The sequence below is a fragment of the Pagrus major genome, chromosome 4, assembly GCF_040436345.1.
Source record: "Pagrus major chromosome 4, Pma_NU_1.0".
Classification (NCBI taxonomy): domain Eukaryota; kingdom Metazoa; phylum Chordata; class Actinopteri; order Spariformes; family Sparidae; genus Pagrus; species Pagrus major.
The window spans coordinates 8,677,716-8,699,866 of NC_133218.1; the positions used below are offsets into that span (position 1 = coordinate 8,677,716).

Here is a 22,151-nt window from a genome sequence, read left to right on the forward strand (position 1 = left end):
GTTTTATTAATCTTAGCAAAAGACCGCAGTTGCATAATTTTTATGCATTCAATGGTCTGAATGGCCATGCGCTAATTATATTTTACTGTACCTCCTCAATGTGGTGGGCTATGGTACGGATCTCACCTCTGGGTCTGTTAGGGACACATTTCAAGGACACTTTAGCAGAGCAGATATTGCTGACAGCAGGTTTCAACAGACTGAGGAGAAGGAGAGTTATCTTCCTAAACTCTTCAGCATGGCGTCGTCTCCCTCCCTGAATCTCCTCCCTCATCACTGAAGGTCCCGCTGAACCTGCACAGTCTGCTCTTGCCCTTCCTCCTCCTCTCATCCCTGCTTCTTATTTCCCTGCTTGGCACTTCCACAGTAAAGTGACATTCGCTGTCCTCTGCTGTTAGAGAAGAAGATGAGGGTTCAGAAGGTGAAGTCACCTCCTGCCCCTGGAAGGGAGGGTGGGGTGTAGATGTCAGGGAGCTGTTGGGTAAAACAGGGGGTGAGATAGGGGACAAGGGCCCCAAGGGGGAGTAACGTCTCAAGGAAACACCCTTTAGGTTCACAGCGAGCTCCAGAACCAGTTTCCTAGATGCCCGCGGCTGGCACAGGGGTATGGAGGCTTCCTGGGGAGTGGTAGGGGGTCCGCTATGTGTTGAAGAGTCACTCTGGACAGGAGTGTGGGGCTCAGACTGTGGAGCCCTGCTGCTTTCCCTACTGACAGGCGACAGTTCCTCGTCCTCTGATGGAAAGGACACAGGTGACGCAGGGCTCTCGGGTGTGCAGGGCTGCAGGTCCATGCTGGCTGAGCAGCAGGAACCTGCGACTGCATTAACCTCATCCCCGGGCCCTGCTCCAGACCAGGCCCTTGCCTGGGGACCTTGCACACCCACTGTTCGGTAACTGTGGAGCCCTAATGTTATCTGTGTCGGCCCGGGGGTGTCGAGCAGGGGGGCGTGGCCTCTGGCTCGCACTCCACCGTGGAACAGGCGACTCCACAGATGGCCGAGGCGGCGACGGGAGGAGGAAGAGTTGGTGCGCCGTGTTGAGTGACGTCTGATCTGTCTGCGCATCGCCAACCGCAGGTTCTGTAACACGGAGGCCTGGAGGAGGGGGAGGGCAGACAGACAGGGAGACACAGAGAGCTATTATATTGAGTAGATTTTACCCAAAAAAGGGGCCAATGATGGACCATCTTTTATGATGGTGCTGAGATAGCAGTTGTGTAAATGTAATGCCACTTTCACCAGGCAATACTTCCATTTTTGTGTGTGCTTGCACTCCCAGTCTTTTTGAAGTTTATACAGTGAAATTATTTGAAGTATAGGGGCAAAGTAAAAATTGATTTGGAGTAGGTATCTGACCCACTTGCCCAACTGGACAATTGGTAGTGATAATGTAAACACATTTATGTACTATAGCCTTTGCCTGAATGCACAGATAGGCCTATTGCTTATGCACAGACAGAATTTTTTTGCTAGCACAGAAATGCAGTTCAGAAAGAGATATTGTCTGCCAGGATGGTACCACTACTGCTATTGCAAAAACTAATTGGTCACACCTGTTTACACAAATCCTTTGTTTCAGGAAAATAAGCCCCAGAGTGTATTACTGTTTGTGAATGCAGTACCTGGGTGGGGTTGTATACAGGGAAATCCTCCACCGGGGGGATGAGACCCTGGGCGATTAACTGACCATAGGAGGGGGGAGCCTCTCTTTGAACAAAGTCGGCCTCAATGCGAGTCATCTGAGTCTCAAAAGCTCTGCAGGGGAGAGAGGACGAGGACAACAAGGAGGAGAAGAAAACAGAAAACAATGAAGTAATGTAGATAGATTAAGCAAATTTTAAGGTGATTAGGAAAACGCCTTAGTTAAAGAAAAAAAGGAAAAGAAAGAAGACTGAGTTGTGTTCCCACCTGTACTCTCTGTTCCTGAGCGAGTGGAGTTTGAGGGCACAGCCCAGTGCAATGACCAGCAGGAGGCTGCAGACCAGACTGCCAATCAGAGCTGCTGTGATCACCTTCCGGGGCACCGCTGCCAGGCAGTCCCTCTCATCGCTCCCATCTAAGCAGTCCTCCTGGCCATCACACCGCCACGTCTCAAAGATGCACAAGTTAGTCCCGCAGTGGAAGTTTCCAGGCTGGCAGTCGTAGCAGTTCTTCTCGTCAGACCCATCCGGACACCTCTTCTGGTTGTTGCAGCGCTCAGATGCTGGGTAGCACACTCCAGTACCACCCTCGCAAGGAAACTCTCCGTCGGGGCATGTCGGGCAGGCCTCCTCGTCGCGGCCTGATGGGCAGTGCCAGTAGCCGTCACAGCGTTGGCGTTCAGAGTAGCAGCCCTGATCGCTGCCACAGGGACGCTCGCCAGGAAAACAGTACCCTTTGACCTAGAGTGACGGAGGAGATATATACATAACTGTCTAGACGCTGAAACAGCTTGTTCTTTACACCTACAGAACAGCTTGTCTTGTCTTTCAACCATACAAATCAGAAACATGTTGATTCCCTAGGAAAGGTAGAAATAGTGAAAGGGAGCCATAGGAAGACATCTGAAGACATCTGTACCTGGTATGTGGCGTTGAAGCCATGTCCAGGGCTGTGAGGCTGGGCCATGTACAAAACACTCATCTGCCCCCGGCTCGACTCCAGCAGCGCCGGACGCCTGTTGTTATGATAGGACAACACCTGTAAGAGGTGCTCTGCCCGCTGCAGCAGGCCGTCATACACATGCAGCGAGTCTCCGGGCCCCAGCCGCAGGTCCAGCTGCAGCACGATGGGCTTGGGGTCCTGGGTGTCCAGCAACCAGGAACATCTCAGCTGTGCCGCGGCGCTCCTGTTTGGCCGGAAAAAATCTGGGGAAGCAAATGAACCATAGAAATTCCCCAGACGTTTGCCACACGTGGTGTCTGGGCAGCCCAGCTCGTCAGTGCCGTCATGACAGTCACGGGCTCCGTTGCAGCGCAGGGCGGCGGGCAGACAACGGGTGGACTGGGCCTCGGTGCACGGGAGGGAGCCGAAGGGGCAGAGGCCAGGCTGGGCATCGGTGGGGGGAGGGGAGCAGCCGTGTTCATCTGTGGCGTCGCCACATTCATCCTGACTGTTGCACTTCCAGGAGCGAGGAAGACACTTCCCATTCCCACACAGGAATTCATCTGACTGACAGCTGCTCTGACCAAGGTGACCTGCAGAGAGAGGAAACTGACAGACTGCAACACCAGCGAAGAACACTCAAGAACAAGATGCTGACACAACACAAAGCGACATGCTGGCATTTAGCTGAGTGCAACAACAGAAAACATTCTCACTCCAAGATCACACTGTGGCTGCAACTGATGATTACTGTCATTGTTGATCAGTCTTCCAGGTTTAGCCTCTGGAGTGTCAAAAAATTGTGATAAATTCTCATCATAATTTCCCAAAACCCACTAATGTATTCTTCTATTGTCCAACCAACAGTCCAAAACCCGAAGACTCTTCATTTACTGTCATAAATGTCAAAGAAAAGCAGAAAATCCTCACATTTAAGAAAAAATGTCCAAAACTATTAATCACATATCAAAATAGATCGATAAATCGATCAACTAATCATTGCAGCTCAAGATCACAAACAAATCAAGAGCAATCTTTGTAATATACAACTGTAATTAGTTATTAGTGACAGAAATATACATATACAGTTTTCCTAGACAAATGCACTTCAGTGTCACCACTGTAAGGTCCAATCACTGCCCAACTGGTCTAGCTGTCTCCACAACGCGGTCTGGCAGCTTATGCTCACTCATTAATTTTTGATTTTAATAATCCATTTTGATATAAATCCTGATCCAGGCCACAGTTGTAATGTGCTGGGCCATACTGAAAGCCAGAAAAACAAATTTGTTAAAAAAAAGAAAAAAAAAGCTGCAGGCATCTTAAATTATTAATGATTTAATATTGTAAAGCAAAACAACAACAAAAACATGTCTGAATTCTGTATAATAATGTACCTGTGACCTGGAGTGCTTAATAAAGGTGGATCTGTACACCCCTCACATTAACAGATAATCTGGGCCGAGGAATCATTCTGCCCGATACTCCACAGCATGGAGCATAATCAGTCAGCTCATAGTGGCCCAAAAATGTACACACATATCTTCACATTCTGAGACGAGAGTTGAGCAAGCAGACCAACAATGTCTGCTGACTGGGTAACAAGGACTTCAACTAATGATTATTTTCATTTGGATTTATCTGTTGATTATTATCCCTTGATTAAGTGATAAGTTGTTTAGTTGATCAGTGTTTCCCAAAAGATGCCGTCTTCAAATGTCTCGTTTTGTCATTAACCAGAAGATTTTCAGTTTTCTGTCAGAGGAGTAAAGAAAAGGACTCAATCTGAATAATCAATGTAATTAATGTTGATTAATTAAATAGTTGGCAACTTATTAATTCATTGTTGCAGTTCTAGAGGTAACATGTGTTGCATAGAAATATGATAGGCTGTTGGTGGCTGTTGCTGTGCTGGTATGATAAATAACTGCATGTAGATATGAAATATGACATTATTAGCCATAACACTCAAAGCTCTGTTGATTTTGTTTATCTTTACTGACCATTTTATAATCTTTATTTCAAATTAGATTACATTTAAATTGCCATTTGCCCAGGTAAAGGGCCGGACAGGTACACTGGAATTCATGTCCTTGTCTCCCAGAGCTTATAACAAGAAAGTCAAATAAGACAAGTAAACACAAAAAAGTAGAAAAATATACACTTAAAAAAACATTTAAAAAACTCATTAATTTTAATAGAATATCTTCCACATTAAAGACTGGACAAAAGATAACCTCATAACCTCCCTCGTCCAGCTTACCTCTGATGTAGGAGAGGCGGAAGCCCTGCGCTTGCCCCGAGCTGTTGGCCTGAGAGTGGAAATAGAGCCAAACGCGTCCCCTGGTGGAGATGAAGGGTGGAGGCAGGACGGAGCCGCACAGCCTGGATTCCCCGTTCCACGCAGGAGTCAGCAGGAGCCAGTCTCCCAAACAACTCCCTGACTCAGCCACGTCGAAGTTACGGAAACTAGGGCAGAACAGATGATGGCAGGTGCTTTCACGACAGCTTCAATGTGTATGTACAGTGTTTGTGTGTGTGTGTGTGTGTGTGTGTGTGTGTGTGTGTATGAGGGGTTCTACCTGATGGTAATGACCTCTCCCTGACCTCCCTGGATGTGCCAGCTGCAGTTGACTCCAGAGGGGTAGTTTAAGGGCCAGGAGGGACTGTAGATCACACCCCTCCGCTCTGTATGGACCTCCACCCGCTCACTGCAGCCTGCTGGGTAACGAAAGAGACGGAGGGAGATGGGAACAAACACATTAGTGATGTCAGTCTCTGCACACCGATTTCAGACGTTGATATATCACCAACAAAACACGTTATAACCTTCGTAGATCTGAACTAGGAACTCTGACAGTTCACAGCTTTCCAGCATTAATGCATTTAGAGATGTCGCCAAGTTTCAGCAACATTTTATCCTGATCTTTTGTCTCTAACCAGTGCTGAAACTTTTAAAGAAAGCCTCACACGACAAATGACCTTAGTGCTTTCCAGAGGAGCTCTGTGCTGATCACATGGGGCCTGAAACAGAAGCAGCAGCAGTCAAACTGGCAGCCAAGGCAACAGCATCGCCTGCTGCCATCACACCATTGCTCCAGGGAACAACACACAGTGAGAGGTGGCCAAGGGGAGCACCAGGAATAACACACAGCGCTCTGTGTAGAGAGCAGCCAATGAATGCCATTGTTCTGTGAGAAGTAAAGGCATTAGGATCACGGTTAGATTTCTGAAGTTCGAAAAAAGGAAGAGGAGAGTGAGGTGCTACTGACTTAAATTGTAATGTCAATGAAAAATCCACGGGAAGGACTTCATTCTGGCTCTTATATAAACCTACTTAATGTTTAATCATCTTATTACTGCCTAATGGCACAGCAGGAATGAAACACACGCAAGAAGAAGCTGTCTAACAAGCCTCTTAATTACCAGAACCACAGAGACAGAACATTAACTGAACTGCTCGACGATGATCATCCAACATCGTCACACAGCAGTGAGTCGGCTCACTTTTGCTGAGTGTGTGTGTTTGTTTCTTTCTTGATGAGTCAGTAAAGTAAGCTAGAGTGAAACAAGGAGGTGGGGAGGAGGAATCATTTAGAGCTCAGTGATGGATATCGACTACCAAGACATGGCTTGCTTAGCACACACACAAACACAGGCGCACACACACACGAAACTGGACCGGACCACGTAGTCGGTGAAGTAGAGCTGCACAGTGCTGCTGTTTGGTGCAGCGTGTTTCCGATCACCGTTAGACTTCAGTAGAATTAATAATTTATATTTTTCTATGATCATTAATTCAACTGCAGTTTCCTCTGAATCAAAATCAAGCTCAAACTCAAAGATTGCTAAAAACCTGATGGCGCCAGCTTGGACGAGTCGGCATGGAGTAAAATCTCCAGGATGTTCTGAAAAGTGAATTCACCTATTTTTAGTTTCTTCATGTTCAGATGTAGCATTGGAGGCAAAATGGGGTTAGTGTTCATTAAACTTCTGTATTCATGTATTGTGTTGCAGAGATGTCTACTGAAGTTAGTATGCTAACCAGCTAGCCCCGGCGGTCCAAGGCTCCTGTGCTAGCTGGTGTGAGCTCAAATTGCAGGCATACTTGGCTAGCTAATTGGACCTCTAGCTACACGGCTAAAGCCGTTTTTATACTGGACAGCAACCCGCCAATTTGGCTGTCCTTTTTGCGGCTAGGTCCGCGAATTTAGACAGACCGCGGTATATTGGGGGTCTGTTTGGGTCTGCCGATATGACGCCTGGGAGGGTACACTTTTTGCCACCTCCATTGCTATGTAAATCCAAGGCGTCGATGTGCCGGCAATTGCGTGACATTGGCGGAGGTGTCGTTGACGTGCACTGCTGTGCGACCCACAGCCGGGAGTTTTAAAAGCAGGAAACAGCTGATCACAGCAGTCAGTTCATCGCTTCATCCGCGGACGTCAAGATGAGCAACTGGAAAGCCCCAGAGATCCGGGAGATGCTAACCATCACAGCCGAGAGAATCGTCACTGTTCATGCCCAACTTCGTGCTTCACGTCACGTCACATGTTTACGCCTACCCCTGTGGCGGCTTTTTTGCAAAGGAGGAATATTACACCTCCGTTTCACATAGACGAGGCGGCAGATTGCAGCCTTTACCTGGCTGCAAAAGTGGCGCATTTTCTAACTAAAAGGGGCTTAAGTGAGCTTACAAGGTAACGGCAGCTACCGTTAGCAGCAGGTAGCAGTTACTCTGGTGATATGCTGACCCCTATTTGTTTGTAGTATGATTTAAACTGGAAGCCAATTCTTACATATTGCATGTATTCTTTAAATAAAAGTACAGAGATATTAACGGCAAAATGTGTCGAAAGGTGTCATGAGTAAAGAACTCTTGCAGATGCAAATGGTCCATGAAAGCGATATATGATCATATATGACATTATTCGATTGTTAATAATGATACAGCACTGCAGAAGTAGCATTTTGCTATTGTAGATGGTCGAGGTAGTGCTAGCTAGCCTCCACCAAAGAGACATTTCTCATCGTGACGTTTCATCTTTGACAATGCATCACATTTTAAAAAGCTCGTCATCTTTTTAAGGTGAAATCTTAAACTCAGAAGTAATAGAGTAAAAAGGAAAATACAGTTGTGAAAACGGATCTGTAGTGAAGTAGTGCACTGAAGTAACATAAGCAAGAAAAAAATACAAGGCGCTCAAAATTGAAGAAATGTACCAAGTTGAATCCCACCAGTGGTAACAGAACAGAGCGTACCTGACAGAGGAACAGGTGGATTAAGTTGGTTTTAGGTTTCATTTTGCTGTGCCAGCATTAAGCCCTTCAATTTTTTTATCCATGTTGTTTTTCAGAAACAAAATTTAATCTCCTGAATCTCTGTTTTGAAAAAAAGAGAAACTGGTCATGTTTACTTCTTTCTCAGTTATACAGCTCTACAGCTGGTTAGAATGGTGTGTGTGTGTGTGTGTGTGAGTGAGTCTCTCTGTGTGGTGTGTGCGCTCGTGACTTTGATCCTTGCAGTACTTTATGTGTGAAAAGGAGCCTGGTCAAACAAGTACAGACACGTGTTTTGAGATAGTGTGTGTTTAACGGTGTGTGTGACAACTTGTTCTTGAGGTGTCTCCCTTCCTGCCCACACTCTTGTTTATACTTTTGGGGATATAACATAGACATACATTCACTTCCTGGAGACTTAACCTAACCATAACCATAATGCATATTTGCTTAACCCAAACCCTTACCTTACCGTCACCTTAAACCAAGTCTTCACCCTCAAACGTGATCATTTACATTATGGGGACTTGCATTTCGTCCCTACAAGAAAAGAGGGTCCCCACAACGTCTAAACACATGTCCACACAACGTCGGTAATGCACGTCCACACACACCTCTCAAATCTGAAAGTGTTTGACCTGTCTGTTGGTCTGGCAGCCTCCTCCTTTTTTCTCATGCCAATAAAGTGCAGGATATGATAATAGAGAGAGCGGGGAGGGGAGGGGAGGGGGAGGAGAGAAGAAGAGGGATTGACTGGCTGCAGAGAAGCAGTGATGTAATGCTGATAGCAGCATCACATTTGTAAAAGAGCATCCATGTTTCCACACTGACCCTGATCATTTACCCACCACAGATCAATAACCCCCAGCAGGTTTCTGCAGCATGATAGCCTCATCTTCTCACTGCAGCCGATCACAGCAATGAAAACACTTTGTCTTCATCTATCAGATCACTTTATCAGGAGTGACACAGGGGACAGCAGCGAGCAATAACATCCTCTCCTGTTCGGGTGTGAACATCACGTTTCACAGAGGTGCTCTGCGCTGATGTTAGAGATATTAGAAGCTTTTTTGAACTACAAAATCTCCAATGATGACAAACAGGCAAACGACCACTAACATCAAATCTACTCACTGAATGTATTGATACTTTAAATCTCTGTCATGCAATCACATTTCCCCAAGCAGGATTAACTACACAGACAGATGTGTGCACAGATTTCCATGTAAACATTACAGCAGTGTGGGTGCATTGTTGTTTCTCACCTGCACACAGCAGAGCAGAGCGGAACCACAGCAGTCCGAGCAGCAGCTCCGTCAGTCCCATGGTCCGGCCGCCGGGGACTCTGCTCTGCTATTATCTCGGACACGATCTCCACGGTTCGCTCGACATCTGTGTCCAACAAAGCCCCGACATCTGCTTTCAGACCAGACAACCCGTGAGCACAAAAAGCTCCTCGCCGTGAAAAGGCATTGTGTCCTTTGCAGCGAGCCAAGAAACGAGGACCAAGCTAGCCGCAGCGAGCCACACGGTTTCCGGTTACTGTCTTCAAAATAAAATTCATGTTTAATCATTAAGGTGTAGCATTTTGAGCATCGCTCAACATTTTCAATAGGGAGTGCATTATGAGAGCATACTTGCTGGAAACCCATATTCAAGTGATAAAGTATACATGTAAATTTCATAGTTGGGTTAGTTACTTTAGTTAACTTGTACTTTTAGTTTTTATACTTTAAGTACATTTATTGTCAGAAAATTACTTTTGATGCTTCAGACACTTTTTGTATAGGTGACTTTCACTTTTAGCAAAGTAATATTTTAACACAATATCTGTCTTTTACTCACACATGCACATTTTATGAATGTATTAAACTACAATTGGGAGAAGGAGGAAAGCTTGTACTCAGCTATTGACAGCACAGTTTTAAATTTTAAATATTTCAGTTATGTATGATTGGGTCTCACTAGCTTTAGGTTACTACGCACTCATGCATGGTGTAATGGCTGTGTAGGATGTTTTCTTTAAGATAAAACACATCGCACTTTTCATGTCTTATTTTGAAGGCAAATCTGTCTGACTTCCGCCCGTCTTTGGGCCCACTGTGGTGGGCTTGCCGCATCTAACAGGACAAAGTGGTCCATATTATCCTTTGTTTATATGTCTTCTTCCTTCCTCACACCCGCAGTGAGTGTAACGAACAGTTGAATATAAACGGCAGACATCGTCCTGGAGTACAGGTTACATCATGAGCAGCGTCTGAGTGTTGAATGAGGAATACATCCAAGATGCGGTTGCTTCATGGTTTTCTCAGCCAGTCCCTCCATTGTAGTCTCCAGATTCTTGCTTCAGGAGGTTGTGTCACCGCCCCCGTGTGGTCAGATGGGTGTACTGCAAACCTCTCAGACCGTCAAATACAGTAGATTTACATTAAATTTCAACATTTTCACATAAACCATGAAGCACGTGTGTAAAGGTGGAAAATAGTGATAGTCTCACTTTAATCTGTGTTACACGGAGCGATTCAATCTGTCTTTACATACGTCCAAAAGCCACACGTGATATAATGTCGTGACGCGAAGTCAAAAGGCACCGCTGGGATTCGAACCCAGGATCTCCTGTTTACTAGACAGGCGCTTTAACCAACTAAGCCACGGCGCCGGTGAACTTCGACGGGGAAATAGGCGTTTATGAAGAGTGTCGTCCCGGATGACTTCACGTTTTAGTGATGTGACGTTAATATTTGCAGTCATTTGATTTGCGCTTTCAAACTGTGTTAATATTTGCTGACAACGGCGATATCTCTGTTGAAGCTCCGGTTTCCTCAGGCACACATCACCAATGAAAATATGGCCGACAAATAGCTCATGGCTGTTCTTCTTAACTTATTTTTGTTTTTATTTCAATGTATACATTCATTCAAATATATTTATTTTGTTTTTAACTTTTATTTTAGTATGATTTTACTATTTAATTGCATTTGTTTTAATCTCATCTCATTTAATCCGATTCCATTTCACATTCACTGACAGACCAGTCACCTCACAACCAAATCACTGCAAACAGTATCTAGCATTAAAAGTGTAAAATGGGTGTTCTCAGTCCCTCAGTAAAAGATGCTCTCAGCAGATTTATGAATAGACCTCTGAAGAGTAAACTCTTCCCCTGATCATTCAGAGCAGAGCCTTTAAGTGAGTGAAGACGGCTTATTGATCTTGAGTTTAGGGCCCCACTTCATGTTCCTTTGATTTGTCTAGTCGTGTCTTCTATTCTGTTGATTTTGCTCGTTTTTGAGAAAAACTATTGAGGTTTAAATTAAGAATTGTTACCCTCAGCTGATCAATTTACTCTTGTCTGAGTATGCTGGAAAATATAAAGGGGCAAATAAACCAAACTACCAGCATGACTAGTACCAACCACCTCAGGCAAGTGGAAAATATGTGTAAACCTATGCAAATTTCATGTAAAAGAACAGAAGCAGACTTGTAAAGTAATGAAATAAAACAACTTACAATATAAGCAAAGAATAAACTCTGTCATAGGGATGTGGTGATTATGTGTCTCGCCCTCGCCTGATCTCAACAAAACACACCAGTGTATTGTTTGAGTCTTTTCCATTGACTCACACTGTGTTGAGGATGTGTGATCTCATCCACTTTAATGGGGAGACTGACTAATGATAGAAACTTTTGAGTAAGGACATGGATCTAAAATGAGCGTCATGGCATTTTGGTCAGGTGGTAGTTGCTGTCAACAGTTATTGGAAATAGTTCTCAACTGATGCTGACTGCATCTGTGGATGGGCTTGACTACTTAAAATAACCAGGAATATTTTGATTTATTTTTGTGCTTAATAATAAGAATGAAGAAAAAACAAGGCATCACACAGTACATGATATTTCAACAATTTATTCAACAACTTCATAGACATTTTCTTAGGAAGTGTGCTGCTTTATTTGATGTTTTGATAAGTGCGGGAACCAAAGCTTTTTACATGCACATGGTCTCAGCACAGATACAAGGCTATACATTTGTCATTTCACTTGTCTTTTTTCTTTTTTTTTGAAATCACACAGTTTTGAATACAGCAGCTGATGAAGCTTACCAACAACCAGTTCAATGATATACACAATAACCAATTTTCGGTTTCAATTAAAATATAAAGAAAGAAAAAAATGAGTAAAAACCTACAAAGAAAAGGAAGCTGTAAAAATCAGACAAGTCCTACGAATGGCGCTGAGTGGATGAATCCATGAGTCCAAGGATCTGCACGTCACATAGCTCAGCTGCTTTGTATGCACATCGGTTAGTTTTTTTAAATTAATAATTGTAAATACTATGAAAACAAAATGCAAGTCACACACTCAGCAAACAAGAAACATTCCTGTCTTCAACTGATCTGGAGCTCCCATTAGCGGAGGGGAATGGACTTCAACAAGGGGGAAAGAAGTAGATGGGTGCGGGGTTCACCTTGAACACCAGATCATAATCCTACATGGCATGGCATTCACTGGAGCAACCTTTATTTTTGATACATCTTAAATACTTAATATGACTTCTACCTGAAGTTGCTGTTTAAAGTGTCTAAAATCTGATTCAGGTGCAGTGCAGAGTCTTCGGCTGCCCCAGTGCGAGTCCCTCGGACAAAGATCAAAATAATCACAGCACAAAGGTCAATGACAATCAATAATTGCCGGTGCAATGATTCAATGTGTTTATTTGATCTGTGACTGAGGAATTACCATGCCTTTTCACTCTCACCTACATCCTTGTTTACTCTGCAACTCAAACATTTTCTCCCCAAGCAGAACATGGGTCGTGTGTGTGTGTGTGTGTGTGTGTGTGTGTGTTTGAGAGAGAGCATCTGCGTAAGAGACTACTGGTGGGCACACTGTACCCCCGGCCCGTGGTGGCCACCCTCTTCATCGGAGCTGTCGTTGTAAGCCTCTCTGCGGCCGCCCGACGACGAACTCTGGCTGACGTCATAATCCTGCAGGTCGACCTCCTCTGTGTCTCCAGTGATGATGGGCGGCTCCGACCGTGAGGGCAGCATGTCCTCCAGCTCCTACGAGTGGAAAACATTCATCGTAATGCAGCTTTAACAGGCATCCTCATCATGTTTTCTAACCACGCTGTAGTGTCAAACAGTTGTGAGAGCACGAGTGCAGTAGCGGTTATTGATGAAGAAAAAAAATCAACTCCATTCAGAGGACTAAATCTTCAGGGAGAAAAGAGGTGCGACTGTGTGAATGCAAACTTGTGCTCACGCAGTAAGTAACCCATTTATGGCCACAATAGCTCTAATCCCTCAGTGGAATTACTGGTATAAATATAGCTGCAAATTCTTACTTGTGGGGTCTAAACCTTGTCATTAAAAGTGTGAAAAGTACAGCGAGATAACCCACTTTCATTGATCTACACTAACACAGTTACATATTCCTATACAGTACCAATAAATTCATGTTATGGCTTAATTATTTTCTTTGTATATTACTTGTTCGTTGTCATTTGACCAATAAGGCTCACTGTACATTCTTCACGATACCTGAAACACTAGCATGTAGAGCAAATATGTATTTTCATTGTAATCTACCAAATAATTCCAGAAGATGATACACAATGAGTAACATGTCATACCACAAGTTTCTCAGGGCTGATCCAGTTGTTGTTGGGGAACTGGACATCAAACTTGACATACAGATCTCCCTTCTCAAAAGGGTTTCGGTACTGTGGCATGCCCTCTCCTCGCACCACCCTGACTGAGCCTGGAAAAGAAGCAGCATGTTAAAAAAAAATCCAGGTTTATTCACCATTTACTTTTATAAAATGTCAGACTTCCTACAGACTAAAACTTTTTCATGCAGCACACTGCATTATATCCGATTCCACAACTATCAGTATAGAGGCACTGTAAATGGAGGATAGAAACCTAAAGGTGGAAGAGGGACATGTTTGGTAACGTCTTTCCAGAACTTTCACTGAGGATGTTGATGACCTGACTGTCCCCTCATTTATCAAGAACTGTGTCCTTGTCTCAGCAACGCTGAAACTGCTTAGTGCCTTCTAAATGTGCCTTGTTGTTTTCTGCTCTCAGCAGGAGTCCACCGTGTGGCCATTTTACATTTACACTAAACACAAAAGTGTCAGTTGAATCCCTATGATGTCTTTGTGGTGAGGCAGAATACATTCTCTGCACACACTCCTAGGCAATACAGCAGAAATGTTAGTCTGGAGGTCTGGTTTGGTGTGAGAGCTTGTCAATATAACACATGCCTTTGTCCTGCAACTACGCCATCACAGCTTTTTCCTTCCTAGTTTAAATGTCATATAAATCTTTCAAGTACCTTTTCCTGCTGAAACACTGTTAAAAACTGAGAAGAGAAAAAGGTTCATTATCAATAGTGCTAACCTGGTTCAATGACTTTGCCAGCAGGGTACTTCACAACGATCTGTCTTCCATCTAAGTGTTTCAGCATAAACTGGAAGCCACACAACGCCTCCACCAGCCCGATCTTGTGGTTCATGAACAGGTCGTTTCCGTCTCGCCTGAATGTCTGAAAAAAAGCGAGAAAAGGTAGTTAGAATATGTTGATTAATAAACTTTTTATTAACTTGGGAGTTTATCCCTACATCATGGATAATTCATCTTTGTCAAAGCCTAAACATATCCTTCACATCGTATGTTAGTTAAAGAACAAAGTAATTAAATGACTCAACAGTTGACAAACCCACAGTCTGAATGGAAAATTCACTTGCCTGTCAGCACAACAATCGCTTGCATTTCATTTTTCATTGCTGACTTTCTACCTTATTTCTATGTGTTAATCAGAGGAGTGGCATGTCAGTAAGTACTTGTCAGTGATATGTTTTTGATGTAGCCGGCTGTAGAAACCTATTTTGCTTCCAGCAAGCACTCACAAACATCACTAATAGACACCTCCTGGGAGATACAGCCAGGGGCATTGCTACAGCTTAGCCTGCTGTTCCAGTTCAGCCAAATTTTGCATGTCAGAGGCAACCAGGCTGGTAACAGTTGGCATTCACTGCTGAGGAAACCTAAAGAAGACTAACCGTTCAAATCTAGCTGTGACAACTGAGTCTCAACCACTGTACAGTAGGTGCACAATAAAAAACGACGTATCATTAATTAAATAACACTTTAAATTCAAATGTGGTCACAGAAATTCAAGGCACTTGTTGGGCCGCTTTGCTTGGAACACTGTTCAGTTTGACTCTGTTTGATATAATTCAGGTGAGGACAATAGGAAGACCGGGTTATTGATGTCCCACTATCTTTAATTCCTGCCAACAAAAAGTTGTGTCTCAGGTCATTATCATAGTCAAGAATCAAGAAAAGCCCAACAACTCATCAATGTCGTGCCTCTCAAGTATACTTGGTGCGCTGTTAGCAAGGAAATCCCAGACAAACCCCACAGCTAACGTGCATAAGCGTCAGTACTACTTTCACTTCAACCTATAAAACAGCATGTAAAAACATTAGGTACAAACTTAGGTATGTTATGTAGATCTTAGTGTAAGACAAGCCAGTCAGGATGTGTTGGTGGGCCTGCCCTCAGATCAGCTATAAACATATATCTGTCTTAATCAACAACCAATTCAACAATAAAGCACAGCTAGCGTGAAGATTCCTGATTTCAAAGACATCTAGTCACCACCCTCTAGTTTGCCGGTGCTCATTTGACTAATGTGCTGTGTTGTATGAATGCAAAAATAAAACACCATTCCAAATCATATATATGAAAAGGCACTGGATCCAACAACAGACTATATTCTTTGTTACATCTTAAATCAAGAGATATTATAGGCTGGCCAATATTCATCATGACCACTCGCGTGATTCATTGTCCTAAATTAGTACAGTGTAGTATTATGTACAGCTCTGACAGCACAGCACTGTCAACACAATCTGTTTCTCACTCAGAGAGTCGAGAGGCACGAAGCACCACCAGCTGGACCTGATTGCTGTGACAACCTGCTCAATTAACTCAGGAACCATGTCGCACAAAGTGTATATCACTGATTTTTCTGTACTATTCAACTCACACATGGCCGTAACTTCTTGGACAGGTGGCACAGTGCAGTGAGTTTTGTGATATTAAATGAACAAAATCAAAAATAACAACAAAAAAACAGACCAAAATAACAAAACAAATACAGAACTAATTCCCAATGCACTGATAAACAGGTCAGCAGTGCACTAGCCCAGAGTTAGCCAATGCACTACATACCATTCCCCTAAACACTGCAGTTAAAGAAACCATCAATTCATCCCCAGAGGGACGGGATGCAGCCAAAAGGTAAGGCTGAAAACAAGGAAACACAATGGTCAGGTAGCCTGTCTGCTTTACTGCCTAGTGTTAATTTTCACAATCCGTCACGGCATACCATTCTTCCACAACAGCTACACTGAGCTTACAAGTAGTCCTCAGGAGGAGATTCCATTAATGTGAATTGTATTTCCCATCTATATCTAAAGCCACGCATACACTCATTAAACTGCGTAAACTGGATTGAGATAACAAAAATAAAATCTGGCACACAAAGCAAGAACACAATGCATCAAAAGGACAAGGCAAAGCTAAATAACAAGAATAGTAGACAACAGCTGTCAAATGGCATGCACAGACTATGATGTGATCTCAGTAAGCTGTTAGAGTTTGGCATTTACCATGAAGCAGCTGCGAGAACTGATGAGCCGTATTCACTGATGGTAATAAAGCTTTGGTTAGTAAGGTTGCATTATTATAAATCTGCAATTGCACATCTTTAGCTGCTTTTCTGTCTAATAAGGTTTTCCACCAGGCATCTCTTTAATACGAACACTAAAACAAATACTAACACTTTGTTTTTATGCCTTTAAGATGGTGATTTCTATTTTTGTAGGAATAGCCCATCAAGAAAAATGATAAACACATTCCAAACTGATTGTAGGGATTTGTTACATCATATGAAACAACTTCACTCCTGTACAGTTTGTTGTACAGCACATGTACAAGGTGATGTAGGATGTAGTGGCCAGGTGAGGGAAGTTTGCACAGATTTGGTGTCACCTCTTCATGGGCAGCAATAATTAGTATCTGACACATAAAACTATGACATAAGCAAAACTGTGTCCTAAGCAATAAAACAATGAATCAATTCCCTTTATGAGACAGAGTCCATGCCAGGAAAATAGAGGTCAGGTGACGAGGGGTAAGGCTACAGTATTGGGGGACTGGCCCACGTACCTCATTATCTTTTTCCTGCAAGACAAGGACTATATCACCAGGCTCGACGCCAGGTGCCTGATCAGCCTCCCCTCCAAAAGTTATTTTCTGCCCGTGCTTCATGCCTTTGTCCACATGTACCTCCAGAATCTTCACCTCCTTCACCACTTTCTTGCCCTCGCATTTTTTACAGCGGTCTTTCTCACTGATAACTTCGCCTGGAGTGGGTTGGAGAAACGACAAGGTGAGGGGTCCGTGCGGGCCAAGCCACAACCATACACAGAAGAATCACTTGACAGTTTACATCACTGAGCCCCTTACCTTCTCCGTTACAATCAGTACACACAGACTGCATCTGTTGGACCATCCCTGGGGCCAGCTGTCTTATCATGATGCGCATACCACGCCCCCTACATGTTGTACATTTTTGTACTGCGCCCGTCTTGCCTCCCTGCCTGCAAACACACACACACAGATGGATGCATTGTTAGAAACTTGGGAGATGTTAACATGATTAACTAGACAACGCTACAATCAACGAAGTAATCGAGGATACATCAATGTGGACAACTTACCCGTTACAAGTGCTACACAGTACATTCTTGCTAAGTTGTAGTTTAGTTGTTTTCCCATTATAAAGGTCCTCCAGTGACACCCTGCAGAAAAAGAGTGGTGTTTAGTTACTAGACAGAGGAGTGGGACTCCGATCACATGTGCTGACCATCAAGAACATTTGAACTCATTTCAATACAAATTTGTGCAAATAAGAACGTATAAACATTTAACTCAAGCAGCCTATGTGCGAATGTCTTACTTGAGTGGGTGGACCATGTCCTCTCCTCTCCTCCGGCCTCCATTCCTAGAGCGACTCCCTTGGCCACCCATGAATCCAAAGAGTCCACCACCAAAGATGTGGGAGAAGATATCATCCATCCCTGGGCCACCCCCACCTCCTTCCCGCAAGCCTTGTTCTCCATAGCGGTCATAAAGTTCCTTCTTTTCAGGGTTGGTCAGCACCTCATAGGCAAAACTGATTTCTTTGAACTATGGAGGACAGAAAACAAAGATGTAACAAGACGCCTTTTAAATTGTAAGAACACTGCAGCCACACAGCAAATCAACAGTACTTTAACCACAGGGCATACATTAAACAGCAACTGACTTAGTGACGCTACAGAGATGAATCTGCACCCCTCTCACATCATCTTGTCACGAAGACAATGACGATGACGTGGGTAGTAAGTCAGTCTTAATTTCCTGAAGTTGTAATTTCCTGTTGCTAACATTGTGATTCCCTGCCGAGAAATGGCACTGTGCCATATGGAGAATGATGGAAGAGCTGCACTTAATTCCTAACGTTTCTGCTATTAAAAAATTCAACACTGTAAGATAACGACAGTATTATGTGGAGCGTCAGGGGGTCTGGGATAATGTTGTAGAGCCTCTCATGAAATTTAACTGCATGTTCAAAAAAACTAAAATAAATAATGGTAGAAACCAATACCAAGACTTTTGCCTGACTGCAAGAAAAAAAGAAAAAACTGTCAAGTAATTTCAGACAACTGTCAGCACTACAGAATATGTCAAGTTTACCAAACACTAGGCATTTCTGCTCCACACTGTGGCTATTTTTATTTATTTATGCATCTGAATGAATACTTTTTTACACACTACACTACATCACAGTCCACTGTAACAATACCAAACATGGGGTTGTAATTTACAACCTGGCCACCCAGTATTTTTTCAATACTGGACATTACAAATTATATAACAACACCTTAAAGATATCTTAAGACAAAGACAATGCTCGGGGAGGACAACGCTTTGGTTCCAATCACCCCCATAAACTACTGAAGCCTCACACAGTCATGGGTCAAACATATCATTATCTCCATTTTCGCATAATAGAGTAAAAAACGTTTTTGTTTCCCGAGATCAAGATATTTATGCCGTTATTACAAAGTTACAAATGTCGTTTTCCCTACATGATCACAGATTTTCCTCGAGATCTCAAGGAAACAAACTTTGTAATAAACATCAGTGACCACACATACCACTCTGACCAGTAATTCTTGTTTGCTCTCCATTTACATTTAGACAGAAACACCCATCCCCTCTCAACACACCTGTGATGAGTAACTTAAGTGAAAACATAAAACAGAGGGGATCTTCACAGATGTCTTACCTTGTCACCAGCATTTGGGTTCTTGTCAGGGTGGTATTCTTTTGCCAGTTTCCGGTATGCCTAGGAGTACAGAAAAGAGAGACCATGACCTTGCATCATTGTAATTGTACACCGGCATGACTCAAATACACAATTTACCAAGGAACCATGTCTGCTGTTAGCGTAATCACATGTGCCTCTCTGACGAAACCAGATGTTACAACCGGCAAGACACTAGCTACCTGTGATGGCGCACCGCTTGTAAATAACGTGGAGTTTGGGTTTAATGGTTTGCTGAGAAGCTAGCTGTCTCATTCTCCTAAACTGACCACGGAATTACACACTTGTTTACCACCATTACACCCATCAACACAATTTCGAGATTAAAAAAATGGCAGCTCCAAAATGTCTGACATATTAATCGCTAGCTAACGTTTAGGTAAACGTGCGTGAGCTAATTAGCATATCTTGCTAATAGCAGATAGCGCTGCGATAACGCTACCGAAAGAGACAAGCGTTCTTCCCTCCGTCAAATAAAGTAAAATAAGAGACTGGGAATAGAGATGACTATAGCTGGTTATGCACAACAAAAGACGTGTAACCTTAGAGGCATAACTAGGCAAGCTCACAAGGGTATGGTTATATCGGCACACTGGATCGTCAGCTAGTCAATGTTAGCGGAGACTGGATTTCTCAATGTAACTTGATGTTTAGCATTAACGTGTGTCGTATGCTGCCGCGATAAAAATATGAAACATTCAGGCCCCACCGCAATGATGCCGGTAAAACATGACCCCTCTTATTGACAAGCGTTAACATATCTGTCCGGCCGAATTGAAACAGGTAAGCCACATTAAGCTATTCCAAAGATCAAAACATCTATCAGCTTCTTATGATTATTTTGTCACACCCATAAGACAAAAGTGCGCCTGTCAGGTCGCTAGCTGTTTATGGATTCCAGCGTTTGATAAACCCCAACTAACTTGTTACCTTTTTCCAGCACCTTCGATGGGCTTTAGTTTGCTAGCTGTATGTCAAACACCTGAGCTAAAGCTAACGTGAGGTCAATCACTTGATTCGTAACGTCACAAGCTAGTGTTGAGTTAACGCAACCTCGTTTTTGTTAATGTTGCCCACTTAAACGGCGCTGTTTAAGACACGAGAACGATTGTCTCTAGCTTAATACTATTAAAAAACACCACAATTCACAAAACCCATCGTTAGTCGTTACATTCGCATCGCCAGACGAACATCCAGGCCAGTTAGCATGCTAACAGGCTAGTCCAACTCACAGCTAACATTAGCTAGCTGCGCATAGCAACGCATTTCCGGATTGAAGACATTTTTAACACTTATAAACTCTAAACAGACATGTAATGTAATTTCGTAGTCTGTTGACACTCTCTTGTGTCATTACCTTCTTCAGCTCATTTTCTGTTGCGGATGGAGATACTCCGAGAATGTCGTATAGTTTTGTATCGACAACAGTCGCCATGGTGTTGCTGTGGATGTTGCTTCAGCGGGGAGCTGGATGGACAAAGAGACGGAGCCGGTGGAAAATGTTTTGCTCGCCTGGTGTCTCAGTTTCCGGAAAGTGCGCACTGTGTGTCCGCTGCTGCCTCCAGGCTGCTGGTGTGCTGAATGACTGCTCATCTGAAACAGGCGCACCGCCACACGATTTATAGCCTATGACTTAAAAAAAAACTCATCAATAGGAAAAAACCTCATCTCTGTATATACAGTATGTGTAAGGCTCTCTAAATAGATTAGCATACTCCTTAATAAACAGTGAGGTGAGGTGGATTCAATGACAGTCCATCATTTTAGTAACATGACAGACTGGGTCTGGTGTAAAGTAACTCATCTTCCTGCTTTAGGGTTGAACATGTGGAGTTTTGTGAATAAAATTCAAACTGATTGAGTCATACTACTGATATAACACTGATACATATGTTAGCTTTATATTAACACTACAGGTACTGCAATTTATTCTACCGTGTAAAACACAAGGCTCATTCAATGTATCATATTCTGACACCTCAACATGATACATTCCTAAGATTTCCCATACTTATATTTTATTCTCCAAATGAATGAAAATTACATTTTTAATCCAGTTTATTAAAACTTGGAATGAGTGACTCATAACAAGTCATGTAAGTAATCTCCACTTACTAATGAGTCCTAAGATCAATTAAATATATTCTATATTTCACAAATAAAGCTTTGTTTCTCAAATAATGTGCAATAACCCACATTTCACCTGTAGCATTATTTATTACACTGTATATATAGATATATTTCGAGTAGAATGTACATTTCTTATATTTTTATTCTATTTTTATTATTCTTGCTTATATATAGTTTTTATTTTTCTGCATATTTTCTAAGACTTTGAATGGGAGCAGCTGTAACGCAAGCAATTTCCCTTCAGGGATCAATAAAATATTTCTGATTCTGATTATTTTACTTTTTGACAAAAAATGAGATTTCTTGTTACAAACCAACTGTTCATAACTTGAACGTGATGATGTTCTGACTACACAAAACCAGGCTTTGAATCATACTGTTTGAATTATAAGCAGCCAAGGATTTCAAAACAAAGACTGCTTTATATCTTAGCAGGAGTTCTGACACGGGGACTGAATTCATCCCAGATTCAGGCTTTAGGGTGCCAACTTCATACCGGCCAGAGACTACAGATGAAAACTAGCCTCTTGGCTAATTAATTAAAACAATGCACTGTCCCTGAGAAATAAAGAACATTTAATAAAAATAAAACAATAAATTCTGTTGCACAATTTGTATATTGTGTAGAAAAGCAGTGCCCTGTGAGAACACTGTTGTTTATATCTGCTTGTAGGTTTCAGCACATAGAAATGGAGAGCAGTCTGTCT

The 22,151-nt window shown here is 42.9% G+C and overlaps 2 protein-coding genes and 1 non-coding gene across 3 annotated transcripts; all 3 read right to left on the reverse strand.

Annotated features, from left to right (window-relative positions):
• Nucleotides 1-233: 233 nt before the first annotated feature.
• Nucleotides 234-9,259, reverse strand: lrp3 (low density lipoprotein receptor-related protein 3). Its single transcript, XM_073465088.1, has 7 exons — nucleotides 9,128-9,259; nucleotides 5,165-5,303; nucleotides 4,846-5,051; nucleotides 2,559-3,175; nucleotides 1,908-2,380; nucleotides 1,622-1,754; nucleotides 234-1,094 (listed from the first exon to the last, which is right to left on the reverse strand). The coding sequence occupies exons 1-7, from the start codon at nucleotides 9,186-9,188 to the stop codon at nucleotides 234-236; spliced, it is 2,490 nt and encodes an 829-aa protein (XP_073321189.1). The 5' UTR covers nucleotides 9,189-9,259.
• Nucleotides 9,260-10,447: 1,188 nt separating this feature from the next.
• On the reverse strand, nucleotides 10,448-10,521 carry trnat-agu (transfer RNA threonine (anticodon AGU)). Its single transcript has one exon. It is a non-coding gene; the product is annotated as a tRNA-Thr (tRNA).
• Nucleotides 10,522-11,753: 1,232 nt separating this feature from the next.
• Nucleotides 11,754-20,795, reverse strand: dnaja2a (DnaJ heat shock protein family (Hsp40) member A2a). Its single transcript, XM_073464262.1, has 9 exons — nucleotides 20,672-20,795; nucleotides 19,276-19,335; nucleotides 17,902-18,131; nucleotides 17,663-17,743; nucleotides 17,409-17,542; nucleotides 17,109-17,305; nucleotides 14,270-14,414; nucleotides 13,498-13,625; nucleotides 11,754-12,925 (listed from the first exon to the last, which is right to left on the reverse strand). The coding sequence occupies exons 1-9, from the start codon at nucleotides 20,747-20,749 to the stop codon at nucleotides 12,737-12,739; spliced, it is 1,242 nt and encodes a 413-aa protein (XP_073320363.1). The 5' UTR covers nucleotides 20,750-20,795; the 3' UTR covers nucleotides 11,754-12,736.
• Nucleotides 20,796-22,151: the final 1,356 nt, after the last annotated feature.

Bases quoted from the DNA above. Each gene is read 5' to 3' on its own strand.
- lrp3 (XM_073465088.1), bottom strand. From the start codon at position 9,188: ATGGGACTGACGGAGCTGCTGCTCGGACTGCTGTGGTTCCGCTCTGCT. The intron at 5,052-5,164 runs GTAGAACCCCTC...GTTCTGCCCTAG, and splicing joins GGAGAGGTCATTACCATCAG to TTTCCGTAACTTCGACGTGG. The intron at 1,755-1,907 runs GTGGGAACACAA...TCTCCCCTGCAG, and splicing joins CTCAGGAACAGAGAGTACAG to AGCTTTTGAGACTCAGATGA.
- dnaja2a (XM_073464262.1), bottom strand. From the start codon at position 20,749: ATGGCGACTGTTGTCGATACAAAACTATACGACATTCTCGGAGTATCT. The intron at 17,543-17,662 runs GTAAGTTGTCCA...GTGTGTTTGCAG, and splicing joins CTGTGTAGCACTTGTAACGG to GCAGGGAGGCAAGACGGGCG. The intron at 13,626-14,269 runs GTTAGCACTATT...CTTCTTTTCCAG, and splicing joins TGGCAAAGTCATTGAACCAG to GCTCAGTCAGGGTGGTGCGA.